Source organism: Nicotiana sylvestris, chromosome 12 (genome assembly GCF_000393655.2).
Source record: "Nicotiana sylvestris chromosome 12, ASM39365v2, whole genome shotgun sequence".
Classification (NCBI taxonomy): domain Eukaryota; kingdom Viridiplantae; phylum Streptophyta; class Magnoliopsida; order Solanales; family Solanaceae; genus Nicotiana; species Nicotiana sylvestris.
The window spans coordinates 51,394,820-51,413,463 of NC_091068.1; the positions used below are offsets into that span (position 1 = coordinate 51,394,820).

General features: G+C 39.0%; 1 protein-coding gene across 1 annotated transcript; it reads right to left on the reverse strand.

Moving 5' to 3' along the window:
* Positions 1-5,643: 5,643 nt before the first annotated feature.
* Positions 5,644-14,447, reverse strand: LOC104230559 (importin subunit alpha-2-like). The gene is made up of 11 exons (XM_009783397.2): positions 13,979-14,447; positions 12,262-12,358; positions 12,076-12,167; positions 11,852-11,983; positions 11,525-11,710; positions 10,409-10,572; positions 10,211-10,289; positions 7,003-7,131; positions 6,657-6,784; positions 6,193-6,567; positions 5,644-6,077 (listed from the first exon to the last, which is right to left on the reverse strand). The coding sequence occupies exons 1-10, from the start codon at positions 14,186-14,188 to the stop codon at positions 6,195-6,197; spliced, it is 1,590 nt and encodes a 529-aa protein (XP_009781699.1). The 5' UTR covers positions 14,189-14,447; the 3' UTR covers positions 5,644-6,077; positions 6,193-6,194.
* Positions 14,448-18,644: the final 4,197 nt, after the last annotated feature.

Sequence of the window (18,644 nt, forward strand, 5' to 3'; positions counted from 1 at the left end):
AACAAGTTCGCCAGCTGAGGTCGAAGAGTTTTACTTCGGTTCGTGTTCAGTGGAGAGGTCAGCCCCCTGAGGCATCGACCTGGGAGTCCGAGTCTGATATGCGGGACCGGTATCCTCATCTTTTCCCCGACTCAGGTACTTCCTTCTTCTGTCCGTTCTAGGACGAACGATTATTTTAGAGGTTGAGAATGTGACGACCCAAAAGGGTCATCACCTGTTTCTAATTGAAATTTATGTCTCCGGGGCCCTGAAAACCTCATTTAAAGTTGCCTCGATTTGTATGCACAGTCCGGGCGCGTAGCCGGAAAGCTTAAAGGTGAAATCTTGTAAATATTGCTAAGTTTTGACCTCGAAATGAATAAATTTGACTTCGGTCAACATTTTAGGTAAATGGATCTAGACCCGTGATTTGAAGATCCCAAAGGGTCCATAGGAAAATATGGGACTCGGGCGTATGCCCGGAATCGAATTCCGAGGTCCCCAGCCCGAGTTATAAATTTTTAAGTGAAATTGTTCTCTAAAAATGTTTAAAGAAAATGGAAATGAAATCTGATTAGAAAGCAATGAGATCATGGCCGTATTTTAGTTCCGGTGCCCGGTACGAGTCTTATATATGTTTTGAATCACTCCTGTAAAGTTTGGTCAAAAACGGACGTCGTTTGACGTGATCCGGACCCAAATTGGGAAAATTGATGTTTAAAAGGAAATCTGAGAAATTTCATGGATCTTGAGGCTCAATTCGATGTTCATGATGTTATATTGGTAATGTGATCACACGAATATGTTCGTAGGGTGTTTTTGAGGTAGTGTGCATACTTGGTTTAGAGTTTCGAGGGATCAGGTGAGTTTCTAGTAGGTTTCGGGATGCCTTAGGCTTTAGAAGATCAGATGTTGCAGGTTCAGGAATTTTGACAGGTCTCTGAACCCTCTTGCGCGGTCCGTGAGCTATCACGTGCGGCCGCGGAGGGGCCAGCGCGGCCGCAGTCGCCTTGAGCGGTCCGCGGTGGGTGCTGTGCGGCCGCAGTCGGCTTGGTGCGGTCCGCACGGGGCAATGATCCGCAGGTCTTCAGGGAGCCTGTACGGTCGCGGTCCTTCTTGCGTGGTGCCCGGTGGGAACTTCATAGGGGTATAAATACACGTGAATTTCAGTTATTTTACACTTTTCAAAACCCCAAAACATAAGAGGCGATTTTCCAAACAACTTTTCTTCTCCGAAACGATTGGTAAGTGATTTCTAACTTATTTTCTTCACTTCTTAATATCTTTTAACATGATTTCAACTTCAAATCAAAGATTTTCATGGGGAAATTGGGTGATGTGGGTATAACCTAGGTTTTTTCTAAAATTAGGGATTTGGACCTCAATTTGAGATCTGATTTCAAAACAAACCATATATTTGAATTTGTGGGGGAATTCGGGTTTTGGTCCGAACCTCGGGTTGCGACCACGTGGGCCCGGGGGTGAATTTTGACTTTTGGGTAAAACTTTGGAAAACTCATTTTCATGTATTGGGGTCGATTCATTTAGCATTTATTAATGTGATTAAGTAATTTATGACTAGATTCGAGCGGATTGGTGGTGGGATCAAGAGGTAAAGCTATAATTGAGACTTGAGTGGTGTTCAAGGCATCGGGTTAAGTGTTTGGTTTAACCCTAGCTTGAGGGATTAGGAGTTGAGTCATATTTATTACTTGCTTCTTGTTGAGTACGACGTATAGGTATGGTAACGAGTATCTATACGTTGGTGTCAAGCATGATCGTGGGTCTTAACTTGAAAGTTGTTGTATTTTTGAACGACACCTTGTATACTTTAATTAATGATCCTTTATGATTAAGTATTTCCATTAATTGAACTGAGTACTAGCAAAGTGAGATTGGTTATAGTTGATTCTCCCTTGCCGGGATGACTATTTCGATATCCTTGTTCCCTTGCCGGGAAGTTATTATATTACTTATGTTCCCTTGCCGGGATTTCTTGTGATTGTGTGATGAACTGAAATGGGAGTGGGTGGTACGCCTACCACAAGACATTATGACATGGGAGCGGGTGGTACGCCTACCACAAGACATTATGAAATGGGAGCGGGTGGTACGCCTACCACAAGATATTATGAAATGGGAGCGGGTGGTACGCCTACCACAAGATTGATGAAATGGGAGCGGGTGGTACGCCTACCACAAGATATTATGTAATGGGAGAGGGTGGTACGTCTACCACAAGATTGATAAAATGAGAGCGGGTGGTACGCCTACCACAAGATATTATGAAATGGGGGCGGGTGGTACGCCTACCACAAGATATAATGAAATGGGAGCGGGTGGTACGACTAACACGAGATAGAATGAAATGGGAGTGGGTGGTACGTCTACCACGAGATATGAGAAATGGGATCGGGTTGCACGCCTGCAACAAGAGGAAACTGAAAGTGAAAGTTGCCTTTATTTTCTTCATTTGTGATAGAAGTTATAGTGCTAGCTTCCTTATTATTCCCTGTTATTTCTTTTAACTGCTATCCCCGAAGCATGTTCCCCTTCCCCAGCTTTAACTGCTTATTACTTGTTTACTTTTTCGCCATATATTATATAAATGTACAGGTTTATCTGGAGTCTGGTCCTAGCCTCGTCACTACCTCGTCGGGGTTAGGCCAGACACTTACCCTCACATGGGCCGGCTGTGCTGATACTACGCTCTATGCTCTTTTGCATAGATCCAGGTTTTGGACAGCAGCAGTAGCGCGGGAGCCAACCTTCAGTCCAGTAAGACACTCAGGTAGCCTTGCAGGCGTTCGCAGGTCCGGCGTCTCCTCTATCTTTTATTTCCGTCTGTTATCTTATATATTCGAGACAAACAGTTTATATTTTCTTTCAAACGGTTGTATTTAGCACTCTTAAAAGTTCGTGAGTAATGTGACACCCGTTCTTGGGTAGAGGCATATGTTGATTCTCGCATTATTGTTCAGTTTTCTTTAAATTTAAGTCTTGCGCATATTTATTTAATTCTGTTGCTTTCATGCTATCGCCGATAATTGTTAAAAGAAGTAATTGTTAACGATGTAAGCAGTTAAGGATTGGTTTGCCTATCTCTCATTAGTAGGCGCCATCACGACTCCCGAAGGTGGGAAATCCGGGTCGTGACACCAAGTGCCGCCACATTTATTTCGAAACGGAAGGGGCGCAGAAAAAGACGTAACGTATCGGGAACAAGCGCCATAATGACGCATAACGAAATGATGTCACTTCAAAGATGACGTAACAGTCAGATGTGGCTCTCGAAGCGCCACGTTGTCACCCCCGCCATAAAAAATACTGGTACTCGACCGCCATACTCAGATTTCTCAAGTTGCAAATGGCGAAGTCCGCCCACCGAGATTGTCCAAAAAAAAATAACCTCGACAGGCGGAAGGACTAACTGTATGGGTCAAAATCTGACCAAGGGAATCTTGCTCAAAGGTAGGTTACAAAGAGCCGATTAGGCCGAGGCCGTATTCGAGATGGAAGGAACCTATTGGCAAGCTGAGTAACCGGGGTCGAGGTCTAATGCTCAGGTCGGCGGCTAGTTTTGTAGCAAGATATTTCATGTTAGGTAAGAGATATGTCCCATATAAAGAGAAAGGTAGAGAGAAGAAAGGGGCATGCAATATTCTATATGATAAGAACTCTCATGAAAAGTTAACTCTCAAGTAAATTACAAACATTGTCTTTCCATAAAGATTCGATTTGTTGTTTGTCCCACACTTTCTCGCATCAGATCCGAGAAAGCTCTCTATATTCCCACGTTCATTTGTCTTACATTATTGTCAGAGAGAAACACCATCCACCTCATTCAATATTTGGGTGAATCATTCTCTCTATTTACTTTTATTGTCATTTAATATATTTATTGCTTATCATTGTTCCTCACTCACTCATAATAGTATCATTTAATACCCATTGTATTAAATTGGTTTAAATGCAATTCCATGTTATTTGTATAAACGTGTTTCAGTTCTAGGATTTATTATGTTTAATTAGGATTTATTATTGGTTAAACAAATAGGTAGCTGTTTTCCGATGTGCCGCAATATAACCCAGCAGTGTCGCTCTAATACTCGCTTTCTTACATCTATATGGGGAAAAAATAAGACGTTTAAAAATGACAGATAAAAACAGTATTAGTATATTAACTCCGGTAGCATGGTCGTCATATCTCTCTTGCTCCTATTACCATCTATGACCTCCATTCTGACAACGAATGTCGGACATCCTATAACATCTATAATGGAAAACATACTAAAACACTAGCAAATAAGTTTAAACAATTTAATAAGGCACAAATAATTTACAAACCTATAAGTAAACGATTATCACTAATTCGAGTCTCAATAGTTGGGATGTTAACAAATTGACGGGATTTCAGTCTTTCATCAACTTTCTTGAATGTAGTAGTAAATATCAAGAAATATATCATGTGACCCCCCATCACCGGCAAATAATTTTCAGTATTAAGAGTCACCTTAAAACCTGTAATTACGTGCAACCTTCTCGGAACTTATTCTGATGTCTTGTGAATAGTTGCATGCATTAAATCCTTCTGTTAGAATAAAAATAAGGGTGAACTCATTATAAGAGTTCCACACAAGTGAAATAAATATATAATGAATAAGACAAATGAAAATTCGTGGTATAAACGGTTAAAGAACCAATGAAAAGAATCAAATAATAGATCATGGAACAACTGAATATAGTAGTTGTAAATATTTAAATTCGAGCAAAATAAATTCACATGGAGTTCACTAATACTATCCCTTTATAGGAGACGACAAAGATAATAATTTTATGTATTTAACACAATAATGCAAAAGTAATTACTCCCTCCGGTCCAAAATAAGTGATTTTTTGGCCTTTTTCTTGTGATCCAAAATAAGTGATTTTTCCAGATTTCAAGAATGAATTAATTATTTTTTTCCTACATTATCCTTGGAGTAAATAGTGTTGGAATATGTGTTAGGAGTGTTTATGTGAGATAGTAAAGGTTAATATGGTCAATTTCATTGCTAATTAATGCTAAAAGGTGAATTTATTAATCTGTGTGAAAACATCCAAAAAATCACGTATTTTGGACCGGAGGGAGTAACGAATACGAGAACTCAAAAGATTATTACGTTGGTAAAGATGAAAAATTTTATAAGATAAGAATATCACAAGCTCAAACAATCATGAATGCAACAGAACAACCAACATATGAATGAGCATTAACAGCCCAACATAACAAATCAAATTTTCAGCTGAAAAAAAAAAAAAAGAAACATCAAGCATTAAATAAGCAAACAATCAGCATGTTCAATTGCAAGTACAATCAAAAAATAACTGAACCGATACACCAATTATGCACCATGTACACACTGACACATTAGTTTTTTATTATATATAGATAAAGATTCAATTATAATTTGTTCTGGAGAAAGACACAATTCTGTCTTAAAAGATGAATCCAACAATCACGTTGTCTTGCCGAAGGAAAGCTTTTAATCGACCTGTGGAGAGTAGTATTAACAGAAAAACCATACAACCAGAAAATCTTAAGGCTATCTGGTAAACGTCCCACAGCATTAGAATTTTTTTTGCATGGGGAAGAAGAGAGCAGAATTATTATTTCAGCTTAGATTATAACCAAATACAATAACATTTTATTATCAATCTGACAAGAACGCCAAAGATTCAAGACATCAATATTGCAGCACCAAGAAAAAGTGAACAGCTTTAGCCATCATTTTAAGCCGTGCACTGTGCACAAAGAGGTTCTTGGGAACGTCAACATTCCCAGCAGAAGATAAAATAGTGAAATAATAATAAACTACAACCGGCGAAAGCAGAGGAGGAAAAAACAAAAGGAAAAAGGAGATGAATAAGAATAGAACTAAAAATCTCCAGAGCAAATTCATGATTCAAGCTAACTGCAACAAGTAAAAAGATGAACTGATTCTCGTTGGCATTACTTCCCACCATCACAATAAATTCAGCCTTGCAACTTTTACACCTTTCAAATTGGAACAGATGGAGCCAGTTTTCCATCACATATACTGCTTCATCAAGCGACTCTGCAATTAAAATTTGATAAAGTAGCTAAAATACAGAAATAATATTCATGCCCCATGAAACCACTTGGACAAAATTTTTGTATAAACATGTGGACTAAAAAAAACACATGCAGACCTTTAGTTGAAGCTGAATCCCCCAGAAGGCACAGAGACCTCGCCATCTCCAAACTGAAAACCCTGTTGGGGTGCATCACCAGGTGGCATTGTCTCGTCATCTTCCTCCAACCAGTATGTCTCAAGAATCTTAACTGCCTTTTCATAAATTTCTTGATTGTCATGGCTTTGGAGATTCTCAATTTTTTCTAAACCTTCTGCATCATCAATCAGCTGCGCATAAAGATTTACATCCGCTGTCCGGCCCAAATTCTTCTCAGCTTCACCAACCTTCAAGATATTTTCAAGCCCTTCAAGACAAACTGTGACAATCCTTGGGTCAGGACAAATGAGAAGATCACACAGAGGTTTGATACAACCTTGACTAACAAGGTACCTGCAGATAATGATAACATAAATAGAGCAGAAATGTCAGTGTTTGCTGACAGCTTGTGGTACACAGAAACCAGAATATCCAAATCTTACTTGATCTGCTCATGCGAACCACCAGATGTGGCATTTGAGATTGCCCATGCAGCCTCCTTTTTTATATCAAACTCAGCATTTTGTAGCAAATTAACAAGAGGACCAATAATACCAGCCTCAATTACAGACTGCAGCATAGATAAAATAACATAATCAAGAAGCACAAAGTGGAAACAAATAAATAAACACCCTAACATTGCCAAGAAAAAAGGGTCATGAGAAAGATTAATTTTACTGTAGTCCAGTTCTTTCTTCTTTTCTTTTTTGGAAGAGGGAGGGAGCTGGTTGGCAGTAGGGGAGCAAACAAAAACTAGCCATAAAACCAGAATTACACACCCAGCACTACCTGAATTTGCTCCCTGTTGCCAGCTGTGATGTTTGAAATTGTCCAGCAAGCTTCCTTCTTAATACTCTTCTTGTGATTACCATTCAACAAGTTCAAAAGACGGGGCAAAGACTGATGGTTGATGATACACTGAGAAGAAATTTTATTAGTAAGAAAAGTAAGCTTCAGCATTTGACATCGGACAACAATATACCTTTTTTTCTCAGGGTATCAAAGAACAAGATACCCTTTTCTCTTATGATATCAGACAACAAGATAACCTTTTCTCCTCAAGGTATCAGACCCTTTTTGATAAGGTATGAAACAATGAAATAATAAGAAAAGGATTTGATTAGTTAGAAAAATAAGTTTCATTATCTGGCATCAAACAACAAACCACAGATACACAACCATAGTTTAAGACAAAAAAATGAAAAAGAAAGACAAAGCAGAACAAAATCACCAACCATCACAAGAAGATATGATCCCACAGATCAAAACCATTATGTTGAGCATAGACAGACCCTAATACAGCAAAGATTGGCAAATACAATTTGTGGTCCAAGATGCATGTCTCAATGCCAAGTAATGCAGTTTAAAATGGGAAGTTCAGAAATCTCAGGGTGTCCAAAATCCTCTCTCTATTACCTAGTTCAAGGAACATAATACGGAAACATTTCACCTATCATCAGAAAAGAAGAGACCGAGTTTTATTTTACTATTTTAGGAAACACCTAAATAAATTTATCATTTATCCCAATTTGCAACGAGGTAAACAATATCTCAACAGCTGTAGGAAGCGAATCAATGCAGATTAGAGATGCATGGGAATGTTCAACAGAACAAAGAAACTAGGAGAAGAAAATCATAAACTAACACAGCTACAAATTCAGTGGAAAAAATGGGAACAATTTACAGTGAAAAAGGAACCATTTAGCAACAGGAAAAAAAACCTATATGTAATGTGTTGACCACATATCTTTCCTCGAGTATGCACGTGACAACTGCTGATAGACTAAGTTGCTCTGACATGGCAGTTTAGGTGCAGCAACCGTATCGATACGGTACTAGTATGGGTGTGTGTATGGGATCCATATCGGATTTGGTCAAACAATTTTGGGTACTTTGACCCCGATGGATAGAAAAATTTGAGACAAGACACAATTTGATTCTCGAAATCAGAACTGAATAAAAAAGAAATCCGCACTTTACAAGCGATACATAATTATTCCACAAAATTTCTCATAATGCAAAGATACTTTTATTTTATTTTTATTGTTGGATTTCGGAAACAGCCTCTCTAACCCATCGAGTTAGGGGTAAGGTCTGCGTACACACTACCCTCCTCAGACCCCTCACCTGTGGGATTTTGCTGGGATGTTGTTGCTGTATTTTTTTGAATTATTTTTAGTCGGATACCTACTCTCGTATCAGTACTAGGATCCATATTCCCGAATCTTAGAATTTACATCTCGAAGGATCCAATCTCTAGATCCGCACCCGTGTCCGAGAAACTTAACTAATAGATACTAACATTATGTATTGCAATTTATTAGGTGAATATTTGGTCTGCAAAAAGAATAAACTAGGATGAGATGTTTTAGAATGAATCATCCTCCAACAGAACTCCACATGAGGTTGGTTAACACAAAAAAAAATTCAGAAACATCTTCTCAATTATCTGATCACATTTCTGTAGTGCTGGATAAAGATTTAGATAGACATAATTGACCAAAAAACGCCCCTGGATGAGAAAGGCAAACTTCACTAAATTTGTATTTCATTAGATTTTGAAGAATTGTATAATGTGAACCAAATATAAAAAATGTATAACATAATTAAGAATTAAAATTAGTAAAAAAACATTACTTTTTAGTTAGTCCCAAAAAAATGACATCTTTCTATATTAATAACAATTTAACTTTAAACTTCCTATTTTACCTTAATAAAATAATTTATAGCCACACACTTCTCTATGGCTTATTTTAGACCATAAGTTTCAAAAGTCTTTTTTTTCTTAAACTCTGTGCCCCAAAAAAACACCATCAAATAAATTGGGACAAAGAGAGTAAAATATAAATTCTTTCACAACTACACTAAGAAAATTCAAATGATAATGATGGACATAAAAAAAAAAGCCTAGAGAACCTAAGATGTCTTAAAGATGAAACATATAGTTTTCTAAACAATTGAGAAAGCCCTAAGGACCAGCAGCACAAGGTTCGAAACTCAATGGATAATGAGTAAGCCCCTCTCTACCTTCACCACTTAAATATCAGTCCTTTAATCTGCAAAAAGTTTCGAACCTATAATGTGCGCCGAACCAACACATCACAAGCTACCTCTTACCACTAGACTAAAGCTCTATGAGCCTTCAACATAAAACATATATTAAAAGTCCCACAACAGTACTTTAAGGGATGGTGGTCTCCTTAATATGGCTTGAACAATCCTCATCTCATGAGCTAACTTCTACCTTTTGAGGTTGAGTTAGACTCAAGGTTCATTTCTTTAACATGGTATTAGAGTAGGACTCATCCCAGTTGTTGTTTCTCGATGCTGAGCCCCCATATTAAATTGCCCACGCTCCATATGTTCAGCCCTGTGCATGGAGGGGGGACGATAAGTCCCACACTGATGCTTTAAAGGATGGGTGGTCTCTTTAATATGCCTTGGATAATCCTCACCGCATGAACTAGCTTTTGGGGTGGAGTTAGACCCAAAGTCATTTCTTTAACAACATATAACAATAGTAATTTAGATAGAGCAAAGTTTAAGTGAAGGCATAAATGAGTGTATGTAAACACACATATATTCATTCTATGATGAGGCTCTTATCTTGATTTTATTCCCACCTCGACTAGGGACTAATTTTGTCTCTTGTTCTCGAAAGAAAGGGATTAAAACGACTTGTTCCCTTATAAACTTTTGCATTTCAAAGTCGGGACAAGCGCTATGTTGCATGCAAATTTGAAATTATTCCACTTCATCACATAAACTAAACATGCACTATGTTTAGCTAGATTCAGTGAAAACTAAGCAACATAAAGTAAATTCAGAGCGTAGAGCTCCCACTTGCCATAAGCTTTGACTTATACTAAAGATATTACCAATTCCTTCCACCATTATTAATTCATTGATAATTGTATCAAATGCAGAGAACAATTAGCTGTTGTATCATCAGCGAGTATAAAAAATTGGAAAAGAGTAACATCCATCTAAATTTTACCTGAGTTTGCATATCATCTCCGGTCACAATATTTCCAACTGTCCGAAGCGCGGGAATCAAAACCGATGGGGACGGGTGACTACCATGTTTAAATCAGTCAGTTAGAATCAGGAAATACAAAAATAACCTATATAAAGAAAGGAGAATTTTTAAGCGCTTCACAACCAAAAATAAACTGGAACAATACCAAGCACTTACAGTAATAACTCAATTAAACGCGGGCATACTCCAGAATCAATAACAGCTTGAATTTTATCATTTGTACCATCCGAGAGATATGAGAGCGCCCAACAAGCATCAGTCAAAACTTCTTCATCGGTTAAATGAATAAGTTGTTGAAGAGCTGGAAGTGCGGGCCTTGTCTGCACAATCAAGTTTACAGGTTTAGATATGCATAGAATCATCAACATTATCAGGTTTGTCCTCTGTATATCAAGTATTACTTTGAAATTAACGCACCTAAGAAGTATAAGTGTATAAATTGCACAAGTAAGGACACATAATATTCTAAAGCTAAATATAAGAATGAGTACCTTAATGATACATAGTTGAAAATGATAGTTTTAACAATGTTGTTCAACAATACCAACAAGAAAATCACATAGTTATATTATGGAAGTGACAAAGAAGCTTGCACTCATAGTTTGTTCAGAACCAAATACTAACCAGAAATAAAAATTGTTCAACTTGCTCCCAGTAAAAAGACATCTATTGGGTTGGCAGGCCAACAGTATTTAGACATCCGTGCTGGTTGCTAATAATCTTTAATAAAGCCTCACTGAGTGCAAAAACAAAAAGTTTATCCAGGATTGAGCTCAATTCATAAAGCATGAATCGTCTATCAGCTTTTGAGAAAGATGGAACAAGCCACCAAACAACACTATGGATGAGCAAATAGAATTAGTTATTGCTCAGCATCAGTGAAGAATGTGACTAATATGAACCATACACAACTGTACTATCTGTTACAGCAAATCTTTATAAATGAAAGAGCACTTATCAGAGATCACCACTTTATATTTGCAATTTAGAAGAGTTAATAGCTAATCAAGCCTTAAGGATCCACCTGATCAAAAGCATGAATCGTCTACAGCTTTTGAGAAAGATGGAACAAGCCACCAAACAACACTATGGATGAGCAAATAGAATTAGTTATTGCTCAGCATCAGTGAAGAATGTGACTAATATGAACCATACACAACTGTACTATCTGTTACAGCAAATCTTTATAAATGAAAGAGCACTTACCAGAGATCACCACTTTATATTTGCAATTTAGAAGAGTTAATAGCTAATCAAGCCTTAAGGATCCACCTGATCAAAGGCAGGCTGTGGTTTGCCTCTGCAGAAATTTGAAAGTGTCCACGTCGCATTTCTCAACATAGACAGCTTGGCATTTGGATTCAGCTGAGATAGCAAGGGAACTAGAGCTCCACAGCTAAGAACAAGATCGCGGCACTTTGGGGAATCACCAGCAACATTTCCTAGAGCCCACACAGCCTAAATGAGGAAAGGAGAATATCCAAAATGTTCTCAATACCATAAATCAAACACTAACATTCAATAACTGATAACAGTTCACAGAGACAAACGGCCATAAATAACTTATGAAAGTTTCAATTTGCCTCTACTAGTATATACCTGCTCTCGCACATCATCACTAGGAGAACCAAGAAGTTTCACAAAAATTGGGACTGCACCAGATTCAATCACCACCTTGGTATGCTCAGATGTCCCAGAAGCAATGTTTGTGAGAGCCCATGCTGCCTCAAACTAAAACCATTGAAGGGAAAAGCTAAGGTGTTATCGCACTACTTCTCTTCCCATAGGAAAATTCAAAAATAAGAAAGCAAGGTGGCAAACACCTGAAGTTGTGGAAAGTCGTCCCTCACAAGAAATTGAACAAAACGAGGAACAACACCAGCTTGAATTACTTCCTCAATTGGCGGACTCCTTTCTGTTGATAGTATGATCAGAGAGATTATCTGAAAGTCCAAGTAACCACAAGAGAGGAGTAAAACAATAACACAAACCCATAAAACAATGATTACCTATCGAGAGCAGCTTCCGAAACTGAGTAGTAGCCTCAAGTTGTAGATTTCCATCTTCCGTCCACACACCCGCAACCATTGCTGGTAAGTTCTCTAGCTGCAAACACAAACGTTAATCAATATCCGCTATCCATTTCTATATTTGAAGGACACAAGTCTCCCATAGCGCAGAAAAGAAGCTCAATGAACACTTTGAATAAGTCAACACAGTAAACAAAACCATTTCAGACTGACCAATAATTCTTATATGCTTCTCAAAAATAACACAAGAAACTTCTTCATGTAGAAGGAAAGGGGGGGAAAGAGGAACTTCTAAAATAGTTAGAGAAAGTCTCCCATCTGGCATGAAAGAAAAGCCACATCTATCGGACACTTGACCCATCACTAGGACACAAGCGACTGCTGTTTCAACCATAGGAATCCTCAATATCTGATTAGCTCCATATGGACCATTTCTTTCCAATATTCAATAATATGGCTCGTGAGTCAAGCCTTACGTCCACGAGTCATCCCCAAGAGAGCTAGTTTTAAGTACCTTGGGTCAATAATCCAAGATAACGGGGAGATTGACATGATGTCACACATCGTATTGGAGCGGGGTGGATGAAATGGAGGTTAGCATCCGGTATGTTATGTGACAAGAATGTACCTTTAAGACTTAAAGGTAAGTTCTATAGAATAGAATAGTGGTTAGACCGACTATGTTGTATGAGGCAGAGTATTAACCTGTCAAGAAATCTCACATCCAGAAGATGAAAGTGGTAGAAATGAGAATGTTGAGATGGATGTGTGGGCATACCAGGAGAGATAAGATTAGGAATGAAAATATTAGGGACAAGGTGAAAGTGGTCTCTGTGGAGGACAAGATGCTAGAAGTGAGGTTAAGATGATTTGGGCATGTGAAGGGAAGGACACAACTGGCCCAATTAGGAGATGCAAGACGTTAGCCGTGGTGGGTATGAGGAGACGTATAGGTAGGCTAAAGAAGTTGTGGTAAAAGGTGATTAGGCAGGACATGGCACAACTATAGCTAACCGTGGATATAACCCTTAATAAGAGCGTGTCGAGGTCAAGGATTAGGATAGAGGATTAGTAGGTTACTAAGTGTTTTTCTTTTCCATACCAGTAATATTCATATTGCTCCTGCATTCCTTTAGGCTTAGTTATTACTCTATGTTGTTCTGTTTCTTACTCCTATCCACTTTATTGTCTCTTTCGCTTCGATTTATCTAACATTGTGTTGTTGGTACTACTTGCTGCTATTGCTTCTTTTACATATTTTATTGTGCCGAGGGTCTATCGAAAACAATATCTCTACCTTCACGAAGATCGGGGTAAGATCTGTGTACATCCTATTTTCCCAAACCCCACTTGTGGAATTCTCACTGTGTTTGTTGTTGTTGTTGTAATGTATAAAATAATTTTAAAAACACCAAAAAAGGAAAACAATATAGCTTAAAATGGATGAAAATACTAGTCCAAATTCAATTCATGATCTCGAAGAGTACTATTAACTTGAAAATACTAAATCTCACAATCTACCTTAACATTTTTCTAGCTTCAAACTCTAACCCTAACGAAAAACATTATTCAACCGACAAGCACCTAAATTAGGAAAATACAAAAGGTATAAAGCGAGAAACTTAATCCGATCTAAATTTACAGCTTAACAAACAATCACTGCAGTAAGAAAACAGAAAAGATGTTTACTATTGACCTTCTTTTCGACGGTGGTGTGAGCAGGAAGAGAAAATTGTTGATTAGGCTGAAGGCCTTCACGGCGTTTCTTCTGCAAGTTCTCCTCTCTCTTATTCTTACGAATCTCAACCATGTTATCCTCTCTCCTCCGCCGACCTTCTTCCGCGTCCACCGCTACTTTATACCGGTTCCGACGAACCTCGGTTCTCGCGTTCGGTCTCAACGACATCCTCGATGAATTCAAATGAAAACCCTAGCAGATAGAGAGGAGTACTTATATATCTACAGGAGAAGAGAGGGGATGGCGAAGGGTTTTGATTTTGAGAGGAGAAAAAGGAGGCTTTTATATAAAATACAAAAAGGTTTTATGGGATGTTAGCAAAATGGACATGGATCGGGAGTTAATTACGGATTAGGGACTGATATTTGAATTTTGAAGATGAGGGAAACCTGAATCTGAATACTCGCCGCCGAAGAAAGAGAACGATAGGGCGGTGTCGTTAAACTTTAAGAACGTAAATACGTTGTCGGTTTTGAGGATAAGTTTTATTTTGTGTCTCATGCAACTGACACTAGTTGTATGAGACTCTTTTTTGTCTCACAAATTTGTGGATCTCAATCTTACATTTCTGAATTCACAAAAATTTGGGCCCACAAAATTGTGAGACAAAAACGTGTCTCATACAATTAATGTCAGTTGTATGAGATACAAAACAAAATTTTCCCGATTTTGAGTAGTTTCGGACGGAGAGTAGTTTTAGCTAGGGGTGGACATAAAATCCGAAAAATTGGAACACATCGAATTAATTCAGTATCGATTCTTCGGTATTTGTATAGGCCAAAATTTGCCCTAAGGATATTTATCGTAAAATGGCATTAAGGAAAAAGTTGGTCGAGGTCGACCAAAAAGCAGCACGAGGGTTCATGGCCGAGATGTCGCCATGATCGAGGTCGAGCATCGTGTAAAGAACGGTAACAACTAGCGATTGAAATAGGATATTAAAGAAGATATTCTCTGCACTTGTACTATTAGGGTTTATCATAGACATGTCTCATATAAATAGAAAAAGAGATAATGGGATAGGGCATGTAATATTCACTTGATAAGAACACTTTTTTTAGAAGATTCTCTCTCTCTCTAGAAAAGAGATACACTTTACCTTTCCATCAATATTCTTAATCACATTATTCCATATTTTTCAATCAGATCCGTTAATAGTTTGAACATTCTAGGATTTGTCTGTCACTCATCATTGTTAGAAGGAACAATCATCTACCTCGTTCATTTGTTTGGTGAATCACTCCCCTTATTTACTTAAATGTCATTTATTGTTATTTATGGCTAGTTACTCCTCCATCATTGTTCATACCTTTTGGAATATTAAATACATGTTATTTTCAATATCTCACTAACTTTGTCTTACATTATTCGTGTTTTCAAGATCTATATCTAGAGATATTATCATTAACTAAGTTTAGCCTTCATTACATAAAAAATAATAGTTTAACCGAAAGTTTATACTTTTTTATCAAACAATTTGGCATGTCTGTGGGGATTATTTAGTTAAATTTTTAGTTTCCTCTAGATGTATAACTAACACGGACTGCTAATAACGTAAAAAAAACATAATGAACCTCTTTTCTTTGTGCGCACAGATCTAATATGGCAAGTAACAAAGAGGAAAGAATGAGAGTAGCGGGCAACCTCATAACCAACCTCATGAACACCATCAATGAGATGTCTGGAGTAGAGGACGAGGATACAACGCCCAACGCCTCCCCTAAGCGAGGCGGATCACCCCCTCCTCACTGTAGCATCACAAAATCTCACGGTAAGGGAGCTTCCACGTCCGTGGTGGAAGAGACACCATCAGCAGTAAAAAGGCTCCTCGAGGCGTGGCTAACTTACACGCTAACCAGCATCCTCCATAAGCCCGCTCTGATTGTAGAAAACGCAAGGACTTGCGTTATACCACCAGCGGATGAGTAGCGTGACCCATTTCCTCCAATGACATGTATTGCTTACAACGTCATTAATAATGTAGGTGACGACTCCCTCGCAGCCATTTTGAAAAGGATGGAAGAAATGGAAAACGAGAACAAGGTACTTAGGGACCAAATGAGAGAGCACCAATAAAGGGGCGATAAGATACCAGGTGCCCCGAAACTCTTACCAAAAATAGATGTTGGTCGGTTTGTCGAGCAGCCACACAGTGATGATGCCGCCTCGCATGCCATACCAAAAACCTTTAAAATGTCACCCTAACTGAAAATATATGATGGAACGGCCGATCTTGAAGACCATGTAACTCACTACGTCACCGCTGTGAAAGGCAATGATCTCGCCAAGGAACAAGTATCCTCCATTTTGCTTAAGAAATTCGAAGAAACCCTCACGGGAGGCGCATTGACATGGTATTCACAAGTGCTTACGCATTCCATTAAGACCTTCGAAGAAATGGCCGACAAGTTCATAACAGCCCACGCTAGGGCCAAAAAGGCCGAAGCGAGAGTAAACGATATATTTGCTATCAAACAGTCTTCGGGGGAGGGACTAAGGGACTTCATCTCCTGTTTCAATTGAGTAAGGATGACCTTGCCAAATGCATCAAAAGGGATGGTGGTTGTAGCTTTCCGGAACGGGCTGAACAGAAATGTTTCAAGTGCAACGAGAAAACTACTAAGTCGGCTTATGAAGTACCCCTCCCCAAACTACTTGGGATGAGATACACAATGCATATTGTGCTGAGGTACGAGCAGACGAGGACGATCTCAACGGGCTGACCCATCAATTGACCTCAGTACAAACCAAATCCAGAAAAGATTGCAGAAATGATGTTAGGAGGGACCTCGTAGCTCCGCGACCCAACTAGGAATGATATATACCATATGTTAGAAGCGCCATTGCTTCCCCTCCCGCCATGAAGAGGGCCCACCCAGGCCAATGACAGGGACTCACCAGAATGAAAAGGGTATGCCCCATTTGTTATATGCTCACAATTTTTGTGTGTCACCTTCAAAAATAGTCTATGCATTGGAGAAGCTCGGACCAAAAGTAAAGTGGCCATAAAAGATGAGGTCGGATCCAAGCACCAGAAAGTCAGATGCCCTTTGTAAGTTCCACCAAAAATGAGGATACAAAACCGAGGATTGCATCGCCCTAAGACATGAGGTCGTAAACATGCTTTGACAAGAACACCTCAAAGAGTTGTTAAGCGATCGGGGAAGGACGAGCTTTGCTAGAGGACGTGAATAGCATCAGGGACCATCGAAACCGCCCTCGCCAACCCGCACCGTCCAAATGATCATCAGAGGCGGCGATGACACTTCTATCAATAGCGTGAAGTTCACCACAAGCCATAAGCTCAAACGGTCGATCAGTCACAAACGGTATGACGAACTCGAAGAAAGTATCATCTTCAACAAGTCAGATACCCATAGTTTGGTTTTACCTCACTACGATGTCCTTGTTATCACTTCAAAAATTCTAGATACAGATGTGAGACGCATTATGGTAGACGACGGGAGTGGCACGTGCATTATCCACCCTCGAGTACTTGCACAAATGAAACTCGAGGATAAGATAGTGTCATGTTGCATCACATTAACAGGTTTTAACAATGCAGTTGAGCGAACATCTGGAGAGATCACACTCCCCCTCCTGGCTGGCGACATCATTCTGGAAATCATATTCAATAACATAGACCAGGACACAACATATAATGCCATAATAGGGTGACCATAGATACACGCCATGAGAGCCATCCCTTTCAGCTTGTACCAAATCATCAAATTCCCAACTTTATGGGGAATATTCAGCATATAAGGGGAATAACGCATATCTCGAGAGTGCAACTGCATCGCTCTGAACTGTATGGTCACTCAACAAATGAAGGGCAAATCAACAAGGTCGAGGTCGATATGTGATAATAGTGAGGACATCATCAGAGACCGTGATACGGTAGAAGTTTCAGAATCAACCATAAAAGACCTCGACCCCATTCAATTAGATGGCAATGACCACAACAAGAAAGCTTACATCGGCTGTAAGCTTCAAGAACCAGGTAAATTTCATCAATTCTTAACTACTAACGGGGACTTGTTTGCTTTTAGCCTTGCATATATGTCAGGTATCCCGAAGGAAATCGCTACGCACAAGTTAAACGTCGACCCATTCCATCCCTGGTGAGGCAGGGTAGGCGTAAGTTCAAATCCGCGATAAATGATGCAGTACGCGAAGAGGTCAAAAAATTATTGGAAAATAGCTCCGTTAGGGAGTCAAAATACCCTTAATGGGTCGCCAATGTGGTCATGGTGAAAAAGAAAAATAGGAAGTGGCGAATGTGCATGAACTTACAGATTAAAATAAAGCATGCCCCAAAGATTCATTTCCACTACCTCATATCGACCAACTCATCGACCCAACAGCCGGATACGAACTGCTGAGTTTTTTAGATGCCTACTCAGGCTATAATCAGATCCTCATGGAAGAGGAGGTCTAGGAGAAAACCACTTTTATCATATATCAGGGGACGTAATACTACAGAGCCATGCCTTTCGGATTGAAAAACGCAGGGGCAACGTACCAAAGGTTAGCAACAAAAATGTTCAAAGACCAACTCGACAAGATGATAGAAGTCTACATAGACGACATGCTGATCAAGTCCAAAAGGAAAGAAGACAAC

What these genes read in the sequence shown, in the direction of transcription:
- LOC104230559 (XM_009783397.2), bottom strand. Translation starts at nt 14,188, where the DNA reads ATGTCGTTGAGACCGAACGCGAGAACCGAGGTTCGTCGGAACCGGTAT. An exon ending in TCGGAAGCTGCTCTCGATAG is followed by an intron (nt 12,168 to 12,261) that starts GTAATCATTGTT and finishes TACTATCAACAG; the next exon opens with AAAGGAGTCCGCCAATTGAG. An exon ending in GCAACAGGGAGCAAATTCAG is followed by an intron (nt 6,785 to 7,002) that starts GTAGTGCTGGGT and finishes TCTATGCTGCAG; the next exon opens with TCTGTAATTGAGGCTGGTAT.